Raw genomic sequence first — 19,767 nt, forward strand, 5'->3', positions numbered from 1 at the left:
AATCTTGGACGTGTACTGAACTATATATTACTCTATCCCGACACCTTGCGATATCATGCGGTATTACAACAACAAGAGCTCATCCACCACGCGACTACTTCCCTTGCTTACGTCTTCACGTGGTTGAATGTTGTTTCTGTGTTTCACAGGCGGAAAGACCCCCCTCATTTAAGTAATGTTTTCCTTTTTGGTCGCCTCGTTGTCTACCACTATTTCAATACTGAAAATCAATTTTAACATATGTTGGCTGAGTCTTGTAGGATGTTGTTGTTATTGCTTTGAAGATTTCCGTCTTTCAAACCAAACGAATGACGCATTTATTGAGTGCCTAAAGAGTGAGGTGTGGGTATGTTCCACGTGTAAGCACACTTGCACAAATCCAAGCCGCACTCACACGCATACATTTAAAGAGGTCAACATGAACACACTTTACATAAGAGACATTTTAAGGTATTTATTCATAAGGAGCCCCTTCAGCTAAGGCCACAGTATACAGCACACAAACAAGCATACATGCATCAACATTTCATAGTCCTTATGAATTTAAAACCCTTCATAGAGGAGCTAAAAAGGCACTGTGCTTATTGGCTGCTGGCATTTTCACCCTCTGGTGCCCCTGATGGTAGAACGTTGTCACTGCGCGACCAGCTTGCTCGGCCTCTGAGTAGGTCAGTCAATGAGAGAGTGAAAGACACCACTGTTTATAGGGCTCGTTATTCCACTTCCAGCCAAAGCAAGTGTGTCCATAGCAGTTATGATCCATGACAGTGCCCAGGTTAATGTCTCACCTGCACTCTTAAGCGATAACCCTGGAAGCCCTGGTCCTTCCCCTCAGAGAGTAGACGAAGGTCCAGCTCAACTTCCCCTGGAAGTTCATCGACTGGGCACTGGCCCACTCCACTCCTATGTGGTCACAGCGACACAGAGAGTCAACAGATGGAGGCAGGGTGTGTGCGTCACAGAGTCCTTCAGTCAGTCAAGTTTGTCCGCTAGACACAAACCACCTCAGTCATCAAAACGGATCGAGTGGCACGCGTTGGCATCGATGGAGAATTTCTTATTGGACGGAGCAGAGAATCCCAGCCCCGCTCCTCTGTTCTGGAAATCCATTCGTCGGCTCTGCGCGCGTTCAAACTCTCCCAGAAGCCCTTGCTGCAACCGTTGCTGCCCTTCCTTTCCCAGTGCCATGTTCGCCTGCCCCCCGCTCGCCCCCGCTGCCTGGCTGCCTTTTTTAAAGCCGCCCATCAGCCGCAGAAACTTCTGCTGTTGGCTGGCGCTCTCAAAGTGGGCGGTTCCCCACTGGCCAAGGTTCTGTTCGGGAGAAACAAAGGTCACATAAATTAAACACATACTTGCATACAGGTCTAAGCTGCCTATTTAAGATATAACAGAACTATCTCATATATCCAGTGAGTGAATCCAGGACAGTACTGACCGGTGAACTGTTTGAGTCCTTGGGGCGGGATTCGTTGTCAATTTCTTTCTGCAGCTCCTGCCGCCGTGCCTGAGGAACATAGTATTAATAATATCATTATATTATATCTTACTTTATTATTCACATGCTCTAACACCTAGCATATAAATTAGATGGTGAAATCATTTAGTTTCAATGAGAGATTATAATCCAGAATGAAAGACAGATTTTGGGAAAAACTAACGACTGACTAAAGATCAAAAGACACAGAACTGAGATCTGTACCTGGTTGATTCTGACTTCATCCTTATTGCCTATTTTCTCAGACACAAACACCACATCAACCTGCAGAGCAGTTTAAAACAGCAACTTACACACCTCCTTGGAGAAAAGAACAAACAGGGTAAAAACAGGGATCTGAATCACCAGAGGATTACGAGCGCAACTCACTTGCTCCTCCTCCACCTCAGTTTTCTCCTGTTTGATTTTCTTCTCTTCCCCTGTCGGAATATCCTCGCTCTGTTTTTTCCTCTTCCTCGGTGCCCTCGCCGCCTCACCATCTTCCCCCTTTCCATCTCCTTTCTTCTTCTTCTTTTGTGATGCCTTCTCTTCTGTCGCTTCTTCTCCTTCTCCTGAATCCTTCTCCCGCTGCCCGTTCACTCCATCAGCAGAGCTTTTCTTTTTCCTTCTTCCTTTTGCACCATTCAGAGCAGGGGTCCCATCACTCTCTCCCTCCTCCACTCCAGTCTTCTTTGACCCCTTCTTGTCTGAGGACTCGTCTCCTTCTCCTACACCCTCGTCCTGCTTTGCCTTTTTCTTCTTCTTCCTCTTTTTCTCTTCGTTTCCTGCTTCTGTGTTCTCCTCTGCTTTCCCCCCCTCGGGTGCTGTTGTTTCCTGTCCGTCAGCTTGTTCTTCACTGCTGGCTAAATCTGCCTTTCTCTTTCTCTTCTTCCTCTTCAGTTCCCCCTCCTCGTCCTGGTTGTTCATGCCATCAGCCACGCCCTCCTCTTTCAGCTCCACTGCAGCCGCCTTCCTCTTCCCCTTTTTTGTCATTTTATTCTTTCCTTCCTTTTTCCCACTCTCCTCTTCATCCTTCCCTTCACCAACATTGACAGTGTCAGAGCCATTTTCCTCCATAACGGTAGCCTTCTCTCTCTTCTTCTTTTTCTCTGATTTCACACAGTTGTCTTCAGGCTCTTTCAGGTCTCCTTCGCCTGTGCTGGAAACAGACTCAGAGGCCACTCCCTTTTTTTTCCTCTTTTTCATTGTCTTCACTCCATTCTCACCAGCATCAGCGGCAGCATCAACAGGGGTGGGGGGCGAATCTGCTTCAGAAACAGGAATCTTCTTTTCATGCACCTTCTCTTTCTTTTTCTCATCTTTTGATGCTTCATCCCCACCTACATCAGCATCTGCTTCGGGCTCAGGAGCCATCTCTTTTCCTTTCTTCGTCTTCTTCTTCTCTTTCTTCGGTTTTTGCTTTCCGTTCTCACCCGCTTCACCTTCACCGGTACTGATGCCTGGCGCGCCACTTTCTTCTGCACTGACACCTTTCTTTCTCCTTTTCTTCTCTTTTCCCTTCTCTTCCGCTTCCCTCGTCTCCCCCCCATCAGCTTCAACATCAATATTCCCTGCTTCCTTCTTTTTCTTTTTTTTGGGAGTCTTCTCTTCCACACCCTCCTCCACCATCTTGTCTCCATCACAACTCACCTGTACTGCATTGTTTGCCTCTGCACCCTCAGCCTCTCTGTTCTCTTCTGTAACTCTGGTCCCATCACCTTTTTTCTTTTTCTTCTTCCACTTCTCTCCGCTCTGCTCACTACCCTCAGCAGTCACAGAGGCACTTGATTCCTTCTTCCGTTTACCCTTGCCTTTCTTTCCAGCTTTCTCTGCTCCGCCATTGATACTGATGTCAGCCACACCACTGTCTGGCTCCTGCTCTCCGTCGTCTTGAGCCTCTGCTTTCCTCTTCTTCTTTTTCTTAACCTTAACCTCTGCAACCATCTCCTCCTTGCCAACACTGACGTCCCCATCGTGCGTGACGTCATTCGTAACTTCAGCAGTTGCTGCTTTCGTCTTCTTCTTGTCTTTCTTGCCTTCCGTTTCAGTTAGGCCTTCGTCCCCTGGCACCCGTTTCTTTTTTTTCTTTGTCGTCTTCTCCTCCGCCATGTCAGCGTCCGGCTGCACGATCTACGGTACAGGGAACCCACAGTGAAACAAGCTAGTTACATCGATCAAGCTGCAAAGCATGCACTATAAAGCATGCACTGTTCATAAGGATATGTGTCATGACGTCAACTTTTGCAGCGATTGTGTGAACATGTGAACAGCTGAACTGAAGAGTTAGCGACAAATCAGAGAACATCACATTCTCAAAAAGACTGGTTACTTAGCCAGGCTAGAGACATTTAGTTGTTTTGGCCTCCACGCAGCGTGCAGCAAGTTAACACCCTCATACACCTAAAATTTCTTCCTCCAATGCATGTAACTAACACCCTATACTTGAAGAAAAAAAAGTGTACCTGCAAACGTTAAGCTTACTAGCAAGATGTGAGCTAACTAGCTGTGCTTGTCGAAACAATGGATTGCAAAGCCTGGGTAAACAACTAAAGCCAGTTATCACATCATTTGCGGCTATGTCAGGATAGCAATATTACATTACATTACATGTATTCAATAAACGCTCTTTTCCATCGAGTTCTAGCGCAAGAGAACACTAGCGCATCCACCAGAATTATATTTGTTAAAAAGTGTATCGCGCAAAAGGTTACTGTTTAACACAGTGTCAGAAGATCGAATCTGACAATAATGTTGAATGTTTACCTCCTTTTCCGAACGATCTCTTACTTTCACGTGCAGACACAGGGCACGCTTCGTCGTAACCCGGAAATGATTATACTTACACTTCCTTAGAAACTCAAGGGGCGGCTGGAGTCCATAGCTACCTCTTTAAGATACCAAAAAAATTAATTGAAATTGAAAATCAGACGGTGATGATGTGCAACGCTAATAAATAATTTCCACACTATACTAATCACTTTTTGTCATTGGATGTGTTTGGGACACGCGTGTTTGCCTGCAGTGCCCGGTCTTTAATACTGGAGATTGCTAAAGTAGCTGTGGTAACTTCACCACATTACAGCACTGTCTAACCAGCCAAATAAACTGAAATATTTTTCTTAATATGAAATCTTGTCGAATTAAGTTAAAAAAAAAAAAACCATTCTGTCAGTCCGTGTTTTGTATATTTTGGACAGTTCTACTCCCCCTTTTTGCTTCACAGCTGACTACTGAATGAGTTCAACCCTCTCACCTTGCACAGTTGGGGGTACTCTGGGTTACAGCAACAACAACATATGTGCGCACGCACGCACGCACGCACACACACACTTGGGCACCTGGTCTGTACAGTCCTGCAGCTCAGAACCAGGTTGCCATTGTCCCACAATGACCAGGAGTCTGTTACAGAGCACAACTGCTTTTGATGAGGTGCCTGTGAGGTGTTTGGATAAAATCGGTGGAATTCCACCATCCATTTTCCAGCTGCTTTAATGTTGCACTGTCATGTGATTTGCTGAGTGAAAAATATCACGTGTGCCAGTAGCTTGCATTTTTTGTACCTTTAGAGACATGTTTCAGTGTGGCTGGTGAGGTGGTTATGTTACACCATATGATTTTCACATTTGGCTCACTGTGAAAAGCTCCTGCTATCCTCTCCTGCGTTTGTTGGGTACAGAGGTAACTTACCGGAGTTTGGTGGAGTTTCTGACTCAGCGCTGCTTCACAATAGCACCTGGCCAAGATTTGAACCCTCATCCCCCTGTCTCAGTCATACCTCCACACTACAGCCAGAGCCACACGCTGGTGCTTGCCTGCAGATTTTGTAACAGTTTGATGAGCAGCTGAGGCATAAAACAGAGGCTGAAAAACAACTCTCTACTACCTCCATTTCCGGCAGGTTCTCATATTATTGCAGTTATGTTCATGGCGACACAATGTGTGTATGTGTACAATATTTGTATTTCTATGTTTATGTGTGTACATGGGTATGTTTTGTGTATGCGTGTGTTTGTATGTGCGGGTGTGTGCATATTTGTGCTTGCAAGTGTCTATGTGTGTATGTGTGTGTGTGTGTGTGTGTGTGTTTGTGAGTCTTTCCATATACATCTTCCCCATATATATGATGAACACATGGTTGCATCTCTTGTTTTTTTTTATGCGGCATCGGAAGATGAGTGGGTGCAATCAGTAGTCTTCGAATAACGGCTGTGAAAGGAATCACGTTGCAAAGCCCCTGGCGGTACCGTGCCATGTAGTCTAACATGATCACTCTATTATTGATATGATTTTAATTTTCCTCTTCCTGCGTGGGTAAATCTGAAGTGCTCCCATGCTAAATATAGACAAGCACCAGAGGCCAGAGTAGCAACCGGCTGCTGTGGCAGGGGACTGGGAAAGCATGCGCAACGCGCAATGTCTTCCTGATTAAGCCATCATCGTTAATGAGATTCTGAGCATTCTCCACAGCGCTAATTCAAAAACAAAACATTTTCCCGTCATCCCATTGGATAAGACTCACAATGTAGAGGAAAAAAGCTAGTTTATTTTAGGGTGCCTTGATGGTGGTTGGTCACTTTGTTAATTACAGGAAATGAGAGAGATGCTTTTAGGGGAGGAAGGGATACATGTAGTTTATGTGGGTTTATTTTTTGTTTTTTGTTTCCTACTGTAGGGGGCAGTAGTGACCTTATGTCACAGCCCTGTGCCTGTTTTATACGAACACACCGCATTGTTCTGGGGTCTTATCAAGGCTTGGCTGGGGTTGTGTGTGTGTGTGTGTGTGTGTGTGTGTGGGGGGGGGGGGGGGGGGGGGGCACTGGTTTTCTCCAGAGACAGGCTGGCAGTATAGCTCACAGCTGCCCTGAGCCGAGACAAGGACAGGCCATTAGAATTTGGTTGCACAGCGGATGCCCTTACCCAGGGTGATCTTCATACAGCAGCACAACCTTACATATTATCTATTTATACAGCTGGATATTTTACTGAGGTAATCCACAGCAGCAGTGCCCCACCAGGGATTTAGAGGTGAAACTGTCTGGTTTCAAGCCCATGTTCCTAGTAACTGCAGTATGCTGTGGCCTACGGGGAGTAGTCAGGTGCAAATGACAGGCCAGCGCTGATGTGTAGTTGTGGCAATGCGAGTATGTGTATGTGCGTGTGTGTGCCTATGTGTCTGTGTGGGTCTGTGTATGTGACAGAGAATGATTGCTATTGCCTTCCCCCTTTCCCTGTCTTTCTCTATCTCCTCTCTTCTCCTTCTCATCAGCAGTATTATGTAAGCACACTGATGTAGCCCTGACTGCAAAAACAAGCATTCATGATGGGAGTGTTTTTTTTTTTAATCAGGGGATGGGGGGGCGGGGGGGCGGGGGGGGGGGGGGGGTAATGACATCCCTCCCCTTTTGGCAGCTTTGTGATTCAGGCTTTAATCTGAGACACAAACATGTGGGTGTACAGTATTATAATTTGTGAACCTGAAGCATGGTGAGGATAATGTTTTGCAGTTGTGTCGGGTGGTGGGGGGGGGAACCTTCTTGTTTGCACCTGACACAAGGGCGGGGGTTTACATGCGACCATTTTTGAGGACTGAAGATGAGAGAAGCAGTACAGCATGGTGTGCATAATGCACTCCTGTTAAGACCAGGCTGAATTTGAAGTGGAGATACATCAACGCATATGGTCAGGGTTCCCATCTCCCTTTTACTCTGTTTAAATATAAATACATTAATATTAATATATAAATAAAACATAAATACATAAATTACTGATTTCCCACTCATGATTAAAGCTGTTGCATGGAGGCAGTACCCAGTGCACGTTTCACCCCCAGGTGTTTTACAATGTTTTTTTGCATCCTCTTTGCAGTTAAATTTCCCAACCCTGTTGAATGCACTTATTGTAAATCACTCTGGATAAGAGCATCTGCCAAATGAATACAGGTAAATGTTTTCAGATCTGGATGGTGAGAGGCTCTGCCAGCTCTGTGACTTCACAGTTACTGCCTGCCATCCAGTAGGCAGGCTCGTATGGCTAAGAAGCCATATTCATAGATTGTGAGGGGTGAGTAGATTTCAACCCCAAACAGGGTAAAAATGCACAAGTGGAAAGGCTAGGTGCTCAAACTGGAGCAAAGCCACATGTTGAGAGTGGGGGGGGCATTATGGAGAACATCATTGACTGTATGGAGTTCAACTTAAATGAAAATAACAGTTGAAATCTGACAGCGATCTGAGAGGCGTGTTAGGTTTGAAGTAGGCTGTGAGCAGCAGGAAAACCAGGGGCGCCGAGGTTTCGGAAGTCCTGATCAGGGACATTAGGATGAGGTGGGTCTCGTGCGAGGAGGGAGGATATGGGAGTAGCGTGATGTCATCGCCATGACACAGAGTGGCGGAGTCTAGCAGCAGGGCAGGGAGAGACATGGAGGGGAGGGTTAGAACGCTGAGTCAGCGTTTGGAAAAAAGAAGGGTGACGCAGTGCTGGCACGTGGGCCGCGCCCTGTGTGTTTCCTGTGCACCATGAGATAAAACCCCTACACAGCGACAGAGACGGATTCCGGGCGTTCTCGGGGTGCCCGCGGGGCACGGGCAATGGCTCGGGGTCTGGCCGGTGCCAGGACGCCGGGGGTGGTACCTATATCTGACTTCCTGCTCCGGTCACGGGGGCTCTTTGAGAGCCAGTCTCCGAAGCTGTCCTCTGATGTCTCTCTTGCTTCTCGTTGCCTGACTGCCGCAGGCTTCGGGCCTGATCTCAGAAGTGCAGTAAGTGGAATATGTGGATGGGAAAATATTGATTCGCTGTAGTCAGTGCGGTGAAAGAAAAAAAAAAAAAAAAAAGAGAAAAAGGAGAAGTGGCAGAATGAAAGAGTAGCTCGCTCTGAGAGAGAGAGGGAGGGCCACAGTGGACACGCGACTCTCAGTGTTCTTGTGCTGCTGGCAAAGGCTCGTTTGATCTGAGAAGGATGCCACCAGGGAGCACACAGAGCCAGGCTTTGCTCGTCTCTGGCCTGCAAACTGTGTGATGTTTCTCTCGTTTATGTCTGTATATTTGTTATGCCCAGCCTGTCCTACACAAAGGTTAATAGTAAATTGGAGCACCGTTTTTTCCTACTCAGCCCCTCTCCTGCACACAGATATGTGGACACACACATGCATACATAAATGCACATGCATATTCACACGTGCATGCACATACACACGCACATACATACACATGCATATACACACACGTGCACACACACACACACACACGCACACACACACAATACACATGAATGTACACATGCGCATGCACAAACATACACATGCATATACACACACGTGCACACACACACACGCAATGAACATAAATGTACACATGCACATGCACACGCATGCACACACACATACATACTTACACATGCATATTTACACATGCGTGCACACACACACCCACACACATATACATACTGTACACATGCATGTACACACACAGCAAAAAAGATGAATATTCTCTCCCATCTGCCCACATTTCTGTCGGTATCTCTCTCTGCCAGAGGGGGATTGGACTGTTCTCTGACACCTCCTGAATTAACCATCACACCCATTAAATAATCACCATGGAGGTAGGAGAGCCTAGGCCCCTTATGTAACAGACCCATATTCAGAGCCGCGCACCGAGAGGAGGAGAGAAAGAGAGAGCCAGGGACCCATTGTGTTCACGTACAGTAATTTAACATCATCTGCTGCAAACCTTTCGGAATCCCACGCTGACACAGTGAGGCATCCTTTACTAACCCAGGGTGTGTGGGAGGGTAATCGGATGAAGCAGCTTCCACGCAGAGGAGCGTATACTCCAGCACCTGCTCAGGATTTCCTGGCACGCTCTCTTAGCGGGACGAGAAACCATTAGCGATTAAATTCAAGATGAAGTCCGAAAGGATTTGATAGCCATCTCTGGGGACCAAGAGTCCGTGCTTAAGGTGATTCTTATTGATTCGTATTGAGATCGTAGTGACCTGTGTGTTGAAATAGTAGATTTTGGACTTAGATGAGGCTCACTGATGATTCAGGCCCGGTCATTGAGCTAGATCTGGTAATTGTGTGTGTGTTTGCTCATGTGTGCGTGTGTGTGTGCGTGTGTGAGAGTTGCTCTGTGTGTGAGTGGGGTTTTGTTGCTGTGAGTATCACTGTGTCTGTCAGTGTCAAAGTAGCTGCAGTGAGAACCTATAAGGGCAGTAACACTGGCTGACCTCTCCTGGAACGACGATGTCACTGTAACAGCAGAGAGGGCATTGTGACCCCACAGAAGGGCAGAAGCTGTGTGGCACAGATGAAAGAACAGGAGATCCTGACCGCCTCACTCAGAGGGGACAAACACAGCGGCGGAGACGGAGATGGAAAACTCATGGAGACAATGGCTGCAAGTCACAATAGGCCCGGCTCTATCACGAGGCCACCAGGCCTCAGACGCACCGGGCCCAGATCTGAGCAGAGATTCTGTATCTCTCTGTAGCACAAAGCACGAGCAGATATGCGTGTGCCGTTCACACAGCAGTGAGGGGTGGGCAGTTAGGGGGAAGGGGGAGGGGGGGGGGGGCATTGCTGAGGCAACAAGCATCAACAGAAAGAAGACAAATTAAGTGTAATGGAAGGTGGCGGAGGGGGGTGGTGATGTCACAGTCAGCAGCTGGGAATGCAGGCCCTCTCCGGAATGTTGGAAGAGACCAGGATTCCGGGCATGGCAGCCGAGAGCTGTCACTAGGGCAGGGTCACAGCTCCCTTTACATACACACACACTCACATACACGTAGACACTCAAAACACGCGCACACACCCACACACGCAACCGGCTCCCTTTCACACATCCAGAGTCCTCCCCAAACGAGACTTCCAGCACGGGGTTTACCATTAGAGCCCGAACTCTACAGGTCACTGGATCACTGGTCATTCACGCGCTCTCTGAATACACATGCACACGCTACACACATGACACACTGAGTGCTGAACAGACCTTTTGTTTTTTTTTCATGGGTTGCTGGGACTTGTACATACCTGACCTTTGTTTGCGGGACAACACTATGTTCTAAAGAACAAAGACAACAGATGCGGCACAGGAGAGGCTGGGCATTGTTGTGGAGGGACAGAGAGAGAGAGAGAGGCAGAGAGAGAGAGAGTGATTCAGAAGCACGGGGCGACTAGGGGAGAGTTTGCTGGAGCAGCTCCTGCTGAAGTGGCAGTTTGCTTGTTTCTGCTTAATGAACAGAACTCAGCACCAGTGGAGCTCAGCGGTAATCTGAAACCCGAGGTGGGGCTGGGCGCGAGGGAGAGCTCCACCTTCGGATCGCCGCTCTAACCGTAAACACAAGGTGTCAACGCCAGCTGTTAGACGTATCTTAGGTCAGAGCACGAAGTGATACCCATTCGCCCAATCGACTATCAGGGAACCGACAGAACAACTTCTGAAGTTTCCCCCAAACCCGGCTCCCACATGTCGCCTGTCCGGGGTCGTAGGCCACCAGAGGAAGAACCGTGTTCCTCTAAATTGACCTGCTCCGCGCTGCCTTGAGATCAGCAGACTGCAGACGCGAGCTAACGCAGTGGGGTGGTGGTGACTTGCATTTTGGTGCTCTCAGATCAGGGGCTGAGGTGGATTCTCAGAGGTGTCTGCGCAGACCACCTGCTCAGGGACTGCACAGTACTGCCAGCCCCACTGTCATAACCTCAGCACAGACACCAACTGCGCATCTCTGTGACCAGATGACCGCAACAAAGTGCCTGACTGCGCAGACGACTGCAGCTCAGTCTCATATAAAGCTACTGTATGTTCTCTCCGTTTTTGTCAGCAACATTAAACACTTTCTCAACTGACTGATCATATCCATATGAAAAGTTATACATGTCACCATACAGTCTAATATCATGTCCAAAAATTAGGCATATTTTCTTAATACGTATCAAACTGTAGGGCACATATTCTGAAATATATTACTGCCAAAGTACGAACTCAGGCTTCTTGCATGAGTTTATGAGCTTTCAGGATCCAACACAGGAGATAAAATTCTTTCCAGTGCCCCCCCCCCCCCCCCCCCCCCCCCTTTTCTACGCTGATTGTGTTGATGGGTTGATGAAAGAGGCCATTTCCCTCCTAATTCCGGAGCCCCGATCCCAGCCCAGTCCAGTGCTCTGACGCAGCCCGTTTCCACACCCCTGTGTCCTGTTTGTCAGGAAATTGAATTACCCTCGTTCAGCCCGGAAAAAGGGGAGAAAATAAAAAGAGCTGCGAGGTCCAATTAGAGAGATAACAGGATCCAGAATTAGCAGGAACGAAGCCCTGGATGGTGTCGCGCGCGTGTGGCAGTGAGAGAGTGTCCTGTGGCTGTAGCCCGCCTGCCCCTCCCCCCCCCCCTTTTCAGACGGGGGACTTCAATTTGTCCGAATCTCACCGCCGGCCAATCAGATCTGGCAGGGACGGGTCGATGAGCGCTCTCTCCCCAGAGGGAAGGTCAGTGGAGTCACCTCACGGTTAGAGTGTCCTTGTATGGCTTGTGACGTGATGTTCTGTTGACCCCAGTGGCGAGGCACACCTGCACAGTCAGTACAGGCTGCCTGCCTCTCGCTTGTCCTGACCTGTGTTGGCTGTCAGTACGTGAGAAACAGGGATACCCAGCCCACACCCCTGCACTTCACCTCACAGCAGGGCCATGCTAGCGCAGAACCGCAAAGGCCTTCACTGATAAGGCCCGCCTCATACGAGAGGCAGCAGCCCAGGCCCTGGCCAGCCAGGGGGTGATGCACGTGCTGCGCTACGCTACGGCTAACTGAACGCATTGGTGGCTGGAGATGAATTCGCACAGCGATGGAACGGGTAATTTAATTCAGAGGATGATGGATCGGGGGCCCGGGGGTGGTTTTGCTGTGACGGCCTCAGTGGGGCTGGATCACGTGGCGGTGGGAGCGCTGCACCGGGCTGTTTACGCGCTGAAACACTGGGACTGGTGTTCGATCCATCAATACCGTCCTCGCAGGCCCTCGGCTCACCCACTTTCACATGCAGGGAAATGGAGACAGAGAGAGAGACAGAGAAAGATACAGAAAGATTGAGAGACAGATGCCACATGACAGCATTAAGCACTGAGAAACTGCCCAACGTGTAAACTACAAAGATTTTATTGAACGTGATCGTCTGGGGTTGTTACAGAGACAGAGGAACCCTCATTTTCTATTTACGAAAACAAGATGTGTTTTATAAGCATGCCGTGGCACTGCACAGACACAGCTGTGGACCACCCCCCATCAGCTGTCTCCCATGGTACAGTCCAGACACAAGATACAAAGGGCGTGTGAGGCCAAGGACAAGTCCAATCCTGGAGAAAGGGGTTTTTATGGGGCTTGGTTGTGCTGGGGGCTCGTGAAAAAAGAAATCATCCCGTGAGCTCGTGACACCTTTGTTTTAAATGTTGTAAATGTTGTGATAACAGTGATACAGATGAGTTTGCTTTTCCTCTCTGAAAGCCTCCAAGCACAGTAAGCAATATCTTTCCCTAGCCCGAGTCCCTCATGCTGAGATTCCCTCTGCATTTTTTTTGTTAATGATTCAGACTGATATTTTTCTCCTGCATAAAATTCTCATTTGTAACAATACAAACAGTATTATATTTCACTTAAAAAAACAATCAAAACAATCCCTCTTTAAAACAGGGGAGGGTGGTTATACTATACAGAGGTATTCAGTAGCTGCAAAACAGGTAACTGACCATAACCGATTTTTCCACAGTTCCAGGGAAAAAGCCAAAGGCTGCCAGCCACATTTTTTAGAAGAGTACCTGCACAGCACTATGGTATAGGTCTGAATCACACCAGATCGTTCGCTTAACAGATAAATAAAGGTTTTACATACTGTCCTATTATAAATTTAGACCTAGGTGAGGACCCTTGCTGCAGCATACAACAGCTGTGCCCATCTGGGAATGGAGCCTATGATCCTGAGGGCACAAGCCCAGCTCCTGAGCCGCTGTGCCACACTGCCTCAGGGCACCGGGAGGATCTCTTAGCATAGGCCCGCAGAGCACCTCCTGACATTGGCTGCACCCTCCTCACTCTTCCACCAATCTGAACCCAAACAGGGGGGGAGAGTGTCACCCTGGGACCCAGAGATACTGTATCTCTGTCCGACTCCCACAACAACTCAGCCATGGTTAGACATCACTCCTAAAGTGCAAAACACAACAACCCTGATAGGCTATATATGCACCAATACCTCGTTTTGAAAAATGTACACGTATTCCACAAATCTCTTAACAGCAAAATATAAACCGTGGTTTTTTATCAGCAATTACAGATTTACTGCACATGGCTGGGTAGGCAAGATAGGCAAAGGCTAGGAAAAAAAAACTGTGTTGGAGCTCTTTCACATAAATAGATTTCAATATTTCTTAAATGATCACAGTTGCATAAATTGTCTAAAAACACATCCATAGTGAAGATATATACTTTGATCAAGTAGCTTACATTTTCCAGAATACTGGATTCCCATAAAACAAAAGCCAAAGAAAGCGAAAAATAAAAAGCAATATATATATCAACTATCCAGTGACACGTCAAAAAAAAAAAAAAACAGTCAATGATTAGCTTGCACTGTATCAGTCCATATCTGTCATTACTGTAAATCTGTTTTTTTTTTAAAAAAAACATACAAAAAAAACATATTTCACAACATCTATCTGGTGCTGAACTACAGCTGAACATGGTTATTTTGCCTGTTATTACTGCATGTTAGGAATCCCTAAAACATTTGTTGGCGAGAGTTATGGAGGTCATCCATGGCATGCGACATTGTTACAGGAAACAGGAATTATGGGAAACAGGAAGTGAGAGGACCATTTCGTGAAAACCTGGCTGACACATCTGGCTGTAGGAAAGTCTGGCTGTAGGAAAGCTCACAAACACTGGGTAAGCATGGCACATCCTGTCATTAAGGGGAAAAAAAAAACACTTGAGATAAATTCCCATTCACAAAAACAAAACAATAAGAGAAATGCACCACCAACCTCCCCCACAGTGTATATGTAATGTCAAACATCAGTATTTCCCAGGGCAGGCCACCACAGCTGCATTAGAAACTGGAGACGGCCACCGCATGACTCCATGAGATTCCATGTCCCCTCCGGTGCCAGTTTTCCACTGCCTGTGCCAGCCCAGCTGTTCATTTGTCCGCTGCCTGTCCAATCCCGGGTCCCCGGTTGCCAGAATGTATGGGAAAGCTCTTCGCACATTTTTCGATTATGGGGTGGGAAAAAAATCATCCCTCCAAGGAGTGGTAGGTGGACAGCCACATCACCCTTTTCCATTAAGGGTGGGTTTCCATTAAGGTTCATCTCAGAGGGTACGCCAAGGACAGGCAGGAGGTGGGAGAGGGGAGAAGGGGGGGCTGCAGTCAGTTTTCAGGGGTCTACTTTTAAAAGAGTGGGACCTTATGCAGTGCCGAAACGATGGGTCCAAGTTTGGCACAAAATCCCACAGAGCAGGAGAGAGGGTGGATTCCTTTAAGCCATGCAGATGTAGCATCCTTAGACATGTCTCGGGACCTGATCAGATCAGGTCTCAGGCCGATGTGTGACCGTTCACATGAGGCGAAACTCAGGTGAGATTGCAGACCTGGTCCGAGTCTGTCCCCCATGGCTGCTCAGACGAAGAAGAACTGTACCCTCGCAGTGATTGTCAAAAGTTGCTTTAGCAGTCAAAGGTTGATGATCAGGACTTTTCTCAGACAAACTAGAAATCCACTTTTCCATGGTGGTCAGTTTGCATTGTCTCAACAGAGGGAAACAAATTCACTGCTCTGGATAGTAAATATCCAGCTGTATACATGGATAACATGTAACAATTGTATGCTAAGTCACTCCGGGTAAGAGTCTGCTGAGCAAATGCAATAAAAATACAATAGACTTGAATGTCTGCTTCTGTTATGTGCAGTTTCATTGTTGGGCATTGGTTGTGACACATTATTCGGGTTTACTCCAAAATGACGACAGCTAAGAATGTTGTTTTCAGATTTAAATTCATGAATTCATGGATCAATTCAGATTTCAATTCATCCGTGCAGCTGTAACTGTAAGCTAACGAAGGGGCAAGATCTGACCTCATTTCCTGTATAACGTTAATACGAAAAAGTATCCAACATTGCACATCACCCCCAGCCTTTTGAATCACAGATGCTTCTCATCCTCCATGTATATTTTGCTTCTTATGTTAGGGAACACACAGGTGCAAAGCAGCCAGTCTGCCATTATGTTTTTCCTTGTTTGTCCTTCCTCTCACCCTCCGCATCTCCTTCCTGCTCCACTCACGGCCCCAGAAGCACTGATTAGGAGGGCTGCCCCCCTCCTCCTCCAGTTTAGTTTCTTCTGGAGAAATTCCTGTGGGCACCCAAAAACATGGGGAGCCCTGTGGGATCACCCCACCGCTCCAGGCACCCGCTCTACCCCGCCGCTCTCCCCGGAGGCAGACTCCTCTTCGCCAGCCTCGTCTTCACCACAGCTGCCTCCCTGTGTAGTTGGGCGGTGCTGAGGGGATCTGTGGGAGAGAGACAGACAGACAGACAGACACAGACGTACTTTAAATTACATTATTGCCATTTAGCAGATGCTCTTATCCAGAGTGACTTACATAGGTTACAGTTTTATCCACTCATACAGCTGGATATTTACTTAGACAATTGTGGGTGAAGTGCCTTGCCTGAGGGTACAGCAGCAGGGCCCCAGTGGGGAATTGAACCAGTGGTCCTTTAGTTACAAGCCCTGCTTCTTACCATTATGCTACACTGCCACCAGATATAGACCGTAATGGATAAATCCACACTCCTATGATTTCTCTTTATATACAGTGTATTCCTGGAGCTGTCTCTCCACAGACCTAAGACAGCAGCCCTGCAGCAATATACCAGTGTGTTTATTTGCTTGCTACTCTTCCAGCACTAACACCCTGTACCCTGGAATGCTCCAGAGCCCCTACCTCATCATTTTGGGTTAGAAACTGATGAACCTGAGCCCGGGGGAGCCTTCGCTCTCGCCTCTGCCCCAGCAACGGCAGCGTGTCAGGGATGATCCCTGAGTAGGAGTGCATTGTGGGACAGCTGTGTTGGATGTTTGGAGGAGAAAGATAGGGCACGGCAGGGGAGTACGCATCCCTGTGTGTGCTGTTTGAAGGTGACACGTTCTGTTCTGGTATCTGCCTGGTAACAACTCTGCAGGAATTGTTTGTGCCTCTGAGTTCGTTTCTATGTGTGTGTGTGTGTGTGTGTGTGTGTGTGGACGTCTAGGTGCATAAGTGCTGCCTTGGGTTTGTAATTGTGAAATGTTTGTGTTGTATTTTCACTGGTTCATGTGTCTGTATACAGACTGAGTAAGTACACAGGCAAATGTGTGTTTGCGTGTGTCTTTGTGCATGTAGGTGTGTGTGGATGAGTGTGCGCGTGAGCATATGTGTGTGTGTGTGTGTCTGAAGTAGCATCACACCGCCAGCTCAGCACCAGCGCAGCCCTGACGCTGCTCTGAATCGGCTCATTTGGGCTGATTGAGTGGATGTAAATGGACCTTCTCCCTGAGTGCTGGAACAGCGTTTGGTTCTGCCTGCCGCGACCCTCCTGCCCTGTCTGCAGGGCTTATTTATAGCTGGAGACTGGAGAGGAGCCACCATCAAACATACAAAGCCCCATCCATCCTGGGACAATACTGGGCCTGTCAGACCCGCAGACACTGGGGCATCAGTCATGAGAGAGACTGCAGCGATAGGGAGCACTAGGCTATAGATGAAGCTGTGTTTGTGTGTGTGTGTGTGAGTGTGTGTGTATGTGCATGTGTGTGTGTGTATGCGTCTGCATACGTGTGTGTGTGCGTCTGCATGTGTGTGTGTAGGTGTGTGTGTGTGCGCGCATGCGTGTGTGTGTGTGTGTGTGAGTGTGTAAAGCCGAACACCGTGCTCACCGTGCCTCCGTTCAGCACCACAGCCATCTCGGTGGGCTGGTAGACGTTACTGCGGAAGGGGATGCTGGCGCGGACTCCCATATTGCCATTGCGGTATCCCCCCGCCCTCAGGGCTGCCAACAGCACAAAGACAAATGCGCATCAGCATTCACTGGACGTTACCCACAAATACATGCACCCATACTCACACACACACAAAACACACTGACATACATACTGTAAAGAAGCCAGCCAACACATCTAAAAAATGAGCGAAATGGAGCAGTCTTAACAAAAACAAACATTTTTTTTAAAAAATCCATAGACAAAATAACCAGCCAGAGCTCACAGCCCTACTGAGTGGAGCATGTGTGGCCCGTTAACCTGGTTCACACACAGACAATGAATATTACACATTAAACAATTAACCTGCTTGGAATGACATTGATGAAACAACATGTGCCTATTGTTTGATTTGAATGGGTTAGAGGACAAAGAGAGCCCTTAAAAATGAACATTTTAACAAACAATTACAGTTTTTGGGCACAATGGAAGGTTCTCCCTCACACATAAACACACACAGACACATATAAATACATGCGCATGCCTATACACAATTGGATATGAACCCCTGATGGCCTGTATGCCATCTGTCTTTAGCACTGCTGATTAAGCTGTCTTTAAACGACAATATCAGCTGATTTTCATCACATATAGCATCCATTTAGACTGTGGTCATCCCCCATAAATGCAGCGGTACCTGCGCTGTGCTCATCGAAGGAGAAGGCCTGGTTCTCCATGTAGGGCCGGTGGGACAGGGGCAGGTCCTCGTCGAAGCTGGTCTCCCTCAGGCGGGGCGGGGGCTGGGAGGTGTCGAAGTAGTCGGGGGCGGAGGGCTTGGGCGGGGGCCGCAGGCAGAAGTGGGCCTCGGGGATGGCGTGGAAGAGCAGCAGCAGCCAGCCCTGGGACACCAGCGCCACCGCCAGCGCCGGCTCGTCCCAGTCCGCGGCCCGGCCCAGCGCCTCGTTGCCGTAGAGATAGAAGGCCAGCCAGGCGGCCCACAGCAGCGCCGACATGAGGCAGGAGATGAAGAGCCAGAGGCCGTTGCACTTCCAGCGCCGCTCCTTCCCGCAGAGCGCCAGGGCGGAGGCCGCCAGCGCCGCCAGCAGCAGCGCCACCACGTAGCTGCAGGCCAGGGCGAAGTCCAGCGGCTGGTACTGGCAGGCCGGCTGGCCCTCGCGCACCACCGTCAGCAGCAGCCACTCGGCCGCCACGATGCCCTGCACCAGGGTCAGCCCCAGGGCCAGCCCCGCCAGGGCGCCCCCACCGGGGCTCCGCCCCCGCCGCACCAGCCCGCCCACCCGCACGCCCTGCGCCAGCAGGCACGCGAAGCAGAGGGCGAACAGCACCCCCCAGAGGGCGCGGCGCACCACGCAGAGGGGCTCGTCCTTCTCGATGAGGTAGGCGAAGCTGAGGCCGAAGAGGCCCACCAGGCCGAACAGGAGCAGGAGGAGCGGCGCCACCCCGCTGCGCTTCTCCGCCTCCTTGACCGCGCGCAGGCGGCCCAGCAGGGCCGCGGCCAGCAGCAGCGACGCCACCGCCCCGCCGCCCGCCACCGCCTCCAAAACCACACCCCACACCGCCTCCAGGTCGCACAGGGCCGTGTAGGGGCGCTGAAGGCCCGGGCCGCACCCCCAGGGGGGAGGGTCGACCTGGGAGGAGCCGCCGCAGCACGCCAGGGACAGGAGGAAGAGGAGCACGGCCCCAAACGCCATCGCTGGGCAACGGAGAGAGAGAGAAGGGGAAAAAGAGGGAGAGAGAGAGAGAGGAGGTGAGGGAGAGGCAATGAGAGAGAGAGAATGAAAGCAAGGGGAAAAGGTTAGGGGAGGAAAAGGAGGTGGCGGAAAGGGAATAGGAAGGAGAAAGAAAGAGAATGAACGAGAGCGAGAGAGGTTGGGAAAGAGAGAGGAAGTGAAGGAGGGGGAATGACAGAGAGAGAAAATGAAAGAGGGGGAGGGAGTTAGGTTGACAAAGGGGACGTGAAGATTGAAGTGAAGAGGGAATGAGAGAGAAAGAATGAAAGCAAGTTGGGGGGAGAAAGAGGAGGTGAGGGAAAGGAAGTGGGAACGAAAGAGAGATAGAAAATGGAAGAGAGGGAGAGAGATTGACAAAGGGGAATGAGGGTGAGAATGTTGGGAGAGAGAGAGGAAGCGAAGAAGAGGGAATGAGAGAGAGAGAATGAAAGATGGAGAAAGAGGCAGCGAGAGAGGAAGGAAGGGAGGAAGAGATAGGGAGGGAGAGAGAAACGGACAAAGGAAAAGACAAAAAGAGACGAAAGAGTTGCCTTCAAAAACAT

The 19,767-nt window shown here is 49.0% G+C and overlaps 2 protein-coding genes across 3 annotated transcripts in view; both read right to left on the reverse strand.

Annotated features, from left to right (window-relative positions):
- Positions 1–531: 531 nt before the first annotated feature.
- knop1 (lysine-rich nucleolar protein 1) lies at positions 532–3,617 on the reverse strand. Of its 2 annotated transcripts, XM_036537301.1 has the most exons (4): positions 1,865–3,617; positions 1,700–1,759; positions 1,436–1,504; positions 533–1,311 (listed from the first exon to the last, which is right to left on the reverse strand). In XM_036537301.1, exons 1-4 carry the CDS (start codon positions 3,581–3,583, stop codon positions 1,006–1,008), a joined length of 2,154 nt encoding a protein of 717 aa, XP_036393194.1. In that variant the 5' UTR covers positions 3,584–3,617; the 3' UTR covers positions 533–1,005. The 2 variants fall into 2 exon arrangements, with proteins under 2 accessions (XP_036393202.1, XP_036393194.1); XM_036537309.1 differs by lacking the exon at positions 1,700–1,759 and having other exon boundaries at positions 532–1,311.
- Positions 3,618–14,144: 10,527 nt separating this feature from the next.
- The window catches only part of gprc5bb (G protein-coupled receptor, class C, group 5, member Bb), a 15,961-nt gene continuing 10,338 nt past the window's right edge, over positions 14,145–19,767 (reverse strand). Inside the window, exons 2-4 of the mRNA XM_036551513.1 lie at positions 18,172–19,188; positions 17,433–17,545; positions 14,145–16,023 (exon numbers count right to left, since the gene is read on the reverse strand). Of these exons, the coding sequence (XP_036407406.1) occupies positions 15,979–16,023; positions 17,433–17,545; positions 18,172–19,186 (1,173 nt within the window). The 5' untranslated portion in view covers positions 19,187–19,188 and the 3' untranslated portion in view covers positions 14,145–15,978. The remainder of the gene's footprint in view (positions 16,024–17,432; positions 17,546–18,171; positions 19,189–19,767) is intronic.

This window comes from Megalops cyprinoides, chromosome 1 (genome assembly GCF_013368585.1).
Source record: "Megalops cyprinoides isolate fMegCyp1 chromosome 1, fMegCyp1.pri, whole genome shotgun sequence".
Classification (NCBI taxonomy): Eukaryota; Metazoa; Chordata; class Actinopteri; order Elopiformes; family Megalopidae; genus Megalops; species Megalops cyprinoides.